General features: G+C 37.0%; 2 protein-coding genes across 2 annotated transcripts; both read left to right on the forward strand.

Moving 5' to 3' along the window:
* Window positions 1-1228: 1228 nt before the first annotated feature.
* LOC111406834 lies at window positions 1229-4351 on the forward strand. The gene is made up of 8 exons (XM_023036202.1): window positions 1229-1621; window positions 1753-1947; window positions 2418-2493; window positions 2600-2616; window positions 2719-2909; window positions 3014-3313; window positions 3412-4144; window positions 4253-4351. The coding sequence occupies exons 1-8, from the start codon at window positions 1229-1231 to the stop codon at window positions 4349-4351; spliced, it is 2004 nt and encodes a 667-aa protein (XP_022891970.1).
* A 108-nt stretch (window positions 4352-4459) lies between these two features.
* LOC111406835 lies at window positions 4460-5285 on the forward strand. Its single transcript, XM_023036203.1, has 2 exons — window positions 4460-4514; window positions 4894-5285. Exons 1-2 carry the CDS (start codon window positions 4460-4462, stop codon window positions 5283-5285), a joined length of 447 nt encoding a protein of 148 aa, XP_022891971.1.
* Window positions 5286-5495: the final 210 nt, after the last annotated feature.

The following is a 5495-nucleotide window of genomic DNA, read 5'->3' on the forward strand; positions in this document are numbered from 1 at the left end:
TTTTGTGGTAATCATAAGTTTATTATATCTTGGAAAAGAATAATAAATAAAAGTAGAATTATTGATCGTCACAATTGAATGAATTGAGATAATTATTACTAGTTGAGAATTAGAACTAAGAATTGTTTAGTAGGTCGAAAATCCAATACGTTTACTTATTTTATTTTTAGATGAAACTCCTTATTGATTTTACAAGTTTTAGTTACAAAACCTAGTTAGATATTCATAGATCATCTTTTGATTACAAGCACGAATTTAAACATATCAAATATACTAGAATTGAGCCTTATTCCACATGTGACGATAACTCTCTCATCACGATTATTACTTGTGCAATAAAACCGTATGCTTACGGGATTTCTACGAATAAGGTTTTGGTACCGTTGCTAGGAAATAACAGTGTCAATTTTGGTTATTAGATGTTTTAGATTAGAATACTATTATACTGCTTAATTCTATTGTGTCTTGACTCTTTTCAGCTGAATTTAGTTTATGTAAAATCCTAACGAGCCGAATCTCATTCAGTTAGATCACGAAATCAAAAGGACATTCAAAAATTGCTAAAGAGTGCAACGTTAAGCAAGGAGAATGGCTGATAATCAGAATTAACCACAAAGTCAAGTTCACCTTCAAAAGCAAATGCCATAGCCAAATCAACAGAGAGCTATCTAGAATGAAGCTCTTATTTTAGTTGGGGATTATGTAAATCCAATTCTTGTACCAGTGCAACCCGTTGTGGTATATTCTCCCTTCAGACAACCTAATTTCTACCTCAGATCAAATGTCATTAATCTGTTTCAAAATCACCATGACATCAAGTTCTTTTGAAAAGCCATAGAGAATCCTCATGAACATATTTCAATGTTTCTCATGTTATATGAGGTGATCAGTCACGAAGGAATATCAGCATAGGCATTTCGAACGCGATTATTCCCTTATACCTTGAAGGACGTCGCAAAGTGGTTACTTTGGTTACCTCCAAGGAGCATCCAATCATGGAGTGACATGGTTAAAAAGTTCACCATGAAATTCTTTCCATCCTCTTGAGTTCACCAAATTAGGAATAAAGTCCACACTTTCAAGCAGAAAGATTTTGAGAGCTATCCTAAGTTTGTTTAGGAAATGCCCTAGCTTTGACATTCCTAAGTAGGCTCAATAGTTTCTTTTCTACTACGGTCTACAACAAGAGTTTAGGAATATGATAAACGCTTCAGCAAGAGGATCGGTAATGAAACTTGATGTCGATGAGGCCTATGATTTGTATGAAAAAATAGATAAAAACAAGTCGATGTGCCCAACTGATAGGAAAGCTCCAAGAAAAACAGCAGGGATACACAATGTGGATGCAATGACAGCAATGGCTTTGCAAATGGAAGTTTTTACTATGAAAATAGACAATCTATCTCAGTCAATTAACATGAAACATCGATCGCCACCAGTTTGTGAAGGTTGTGGAGTGGATCATATTACTACACGCTACACTTTAGCGTCTACACATGTAAATCAACCTGAAGAAGTTAGCTATACACAGAACTTTCAAAGACAACAGAATAATCCTTACTCCAACACATGTAATCCAAGGTGGAGGAACTCTCCAAACTTTTCATGGTCTAACAATCAGGTACAAGGATAGGGAGGAAACAATCTGATTAAACCCCAGGGTTCCAACAACAACAGTAGCAGCAAAAGAGAAACCCATCGTTGGAAGATTTGCTAGCTCAGTACATTACTAAGACTGAGATCAACTTTCAGAATCAACAGGCCTCGATAAAGAACTTGGAACAACATATGGGACAAATGGTAGCCGCACTATCAAGTAGAGCTCAAGAGATGTTATCTAGCGTTGCTGAGATAAATCCTAAAGAGCAACTCAAAGCAATCACTATATATATTGGCATCCAATTACGAGAAATAGGTGTAAAGCAGCCAACATCAGTCATAGAAAAAGTACCTACCATGGGTGAGGAGCAAGTGGATCAATCAGACAAAGCCATAGAGGAAATTTAAGTTGAGTCATCGAATAGTCCACGGGTGAAGGCAACTGCTCCTATCAAAGCATATGTGCCTCCGATCTCATTCCTACATAAATTGCTAAAACACAAGCTTGATAAGCAATTCCAAAAAAATTTGGATGTTTTTAAAAAACTGCACATTAAAATATCATTCATTGAAGCTTTAGCTCAATGTCCAACTACAACAAGTTTATGAAAGACTTTCTATCAAGTAAGAGAAAGCTAGAGGACAATGAAACGATCATACTAACTGAAGAGTGCAGCACAACTTTGCAACATAAATTACCACTGAAGTTAAAAGTCCCAAGGAGTTTTTCTAATCCTTGTAACATTAGTAATTTATGTATAGATAAAGCATTGTGTGATTTAAGAGCTAGCATTAATTTAATGTCTTTCTCTTTTCAGGAAGCTAGGTTTGGGAAAGCAAAATTGACTACAATTTCACTGCAGTTGGCTGACGGGTCAATCCGGCACCTTCAAGGTATTTGTGAAGACATTTTAGTAAAGGCCCAATAGACTTTATTATTCTAGATATGGAGAAAGATAGGGACGTCCCTTTCGTATTGAGTAGCCCTTTTTTGCTACAGGAAAGGCTCTAATAGATGTACAAAAGGGTCAACTAATATTGAGGTTAAATGAAGATGAACTGACAATCAGCATGTTCAAAGCTTTCAAATTCCAGAGCTAATTGGATTCTTGCACGTAGATTGATATAATAAAAGAAATAGTGTTAGAGACATTCATACTTGATCACCCTGAGGATCCGCTTGAGGTTTGTTCAATTCATTCTCAGGATCTACTATCAGAAAGGAGAAAGCAAAAGAACGTACCACCACTTTTCAAGCAACCACATTTAGAGCTCGATGAAGGACCCACAACAACTTTACTATCTATCCAGTAAGTTCCAACTCTTGAACTCAAACAGCCGTCCACTTATCTTCACTCTGCATACTTGGGGGAAAAGAATTCACTTCTAGTAATTATCTTTAATACTCTTATAGAATCAAAAGGGATCAGTTGTCGATGGTACTTCAGGAGCACAAAACAGCTATAAAATGGACTATATTGGATATAAAAGGGATCAGCCCTTCTCTTTGCATGCAGAAGATACTGATGGAAGATGATTACAAAGCTTCAGTTGAGTATCAACTCATTCCTACACGCACAGTTACGGGTTGGAGAGTTTGCATTAATTATCACAAACTTAACAATGACACGAGGAAAGATCACTTCCTCCTTCCTTTCATTGATCAGAGACTCGCTAGAAATACTTACTACTACTTTTTAGATGCTTATTCGAGGTACAACTAAATTCCTATAGTGCCAAATGATCAAAAGAAGACAATATTCACATGCCCTTATAATACTTTTGATCATACAAGGATGCCCAATGCTCCAGCCACCTTTTAGAGCTGTATGATGTCATTTTCTCGAACATGGTGGGAAATATCATTGAAGTGTTTATAGATGACTTCTTAGTCTTTGGAAGGTCATTTAAGGAGTGCCTTAAACATTTGGGAAAATTGTTACAACGGCGTGAAGACATAAACCTTATATCAAATTGGGAAAAATGTCATTTCATAGTTCAGGAAGAGATTGTGTTAAGGCATTTGATATCAGTACGAGGTATTGAGGTAAATAAAGCTAAAATACAAGTCATTGAAAAACTACCACCATCGACAATAATGAAGGGAGTTGGAAGTTTCTTAGGTCACACCGGGTTCCACCGTCGCTTCATCAAAGACTATTCCAAACTCTCGAAGCCATTATGCAATTTATTGGAAAAAAGTGCTCTATTTCACTTTGTTGAGGAGTGTTTGACTGCTTTCAACACCTTAAAGGAAAAATTAGTTTCTGTTCCAGTGTTGGCTTCTCCAAACTGGGATTATCCATTTGAACTTATGTATGATTCTAGTGATCATGTAGTGGGGACAGTGTTAGGTCAACGCAAGGAGAAAATTTCTTATGTTATTCACTATGCAAGTAAGACTTTAGATGAAGCTCAAATGAATTATGCGACTATAGAGAAAAAGCTTTTGGCAGTAGTGTTCGTAGTTCACAAATTCAAATCATATTTGCAGTTGACAAATTGCGAAGCTGAGAAGTATTCGATGGATACTCCTATTACAAGGGTTTGATTTGGAGATCAGAGATAAGAAGGCCTCTCTCACCTTAAATCACATGAGTCAAACCCTACAGAGAAGATCAATGGAGTTTTTCTGGATCAAATGTTTTTCCAGATTATCACCACACCATGGTATGCCAACTACGTCAATTATTTTTACCTGTTCTATCATCCCACCGAACTACTCGAGTCATCAGATGAAGAAGTTCTTTAGTGACTTAAAACACTACTTTTGGGATGATTCAATTCTTTACAGAAGGGGTCCAGATCAGATCATACGTCGTTTTGTGCCCGAAGTAGAACAACATCAAGTGTTGGAATCATGGCACTCTGTACCATATGGAGGTCACTTCGTAACATTCAAGACACTGACAAAGGTACTACAATAAGGTTTTATTGGCCTACACTGTTCAGGGAAGCACATCATATGCTGAAAAATTGTGACAAGTGCCAGAGGATTGGAAACATCTCAAAAAAGAATGAGATGCCTTTAAACAGCATTTTGGAGGTTGAAAATATTCGACATTTGGGACATTGACATCATGGGACCATTCTCTCCATCCTATGGTCAATAATACATACTGGTAGCAGTGGAGTACATGTCCAAACGGGTTGAGGCTATGGCTTTGCCAACTAACGACAGCCGTGTGGTGATTTAATTCCTGAAAAACAATTTCATAAGATATGAAACCCCAAGGACAATTATTAGTGATGATGTGAAGTATTTTTGTAACTGCCTATTTGCTTTGCTATTAGCCAAATATGGAGTGAAACACCGTATCTCGACTCCATACCATTCTCAGACTAGTGGGCAAGTGGAAATCTCCAACAAGGAGTTAAAAATGATTTTCAAAGTTATGGTCAATGCATCACATAAAGACTGGGCTAAGAAATTAGATGATGCATTTTGGTCATATAGAACAACATTTAAAACTCTAATGTGCATCTCTCCATATAGGCCGGTATTCGGAAAGGCCTGTCATCTGCCTGTTGAGCTAGAACATAAAGCATATTGGGCGACACACATGCTCAATTTCAACATGAGGGCAACAGAAGAGAAGAGGGTTCTACAACTTCATATGCTAGAGGAGTTTCGTTTGGATTCGTATGAGGATGCAAAGATTTATAAGGAAAAGACTAAAAGATGACATGACAGGCATATAAGGGAAAATGAGTTTCAGGTTGGTCAGTAAGTGTTGATGTTCAATTCATGCCTCAAACTCTTCTCGGGAAAGTTAAAGTCTAAGTGGTTAAGTCCCTTCACAATAGTAGCCGTGTCTCCACATAGTGTTGTAGAGGTGGTGTCTCAAGATCAATAGAGAAGGTTTAAAGTAAATGGACAACGACTGAAAGCTTAT

Source organism: Olea europaea, chromosome 12 (genome assembly GCF_002742605.1).
Source record: "Olea europaea var. sylvestris chromosome 12, O_europaea_v1, whole genome shotgun sequence".
In the NCBI taxonomy this organism is placed as follows: Eukaryota; Viridiplantae; Streptophyta; class Magnoliopsida; order Lamiales; family Oleaceae; genus Olea; species Olea europaea.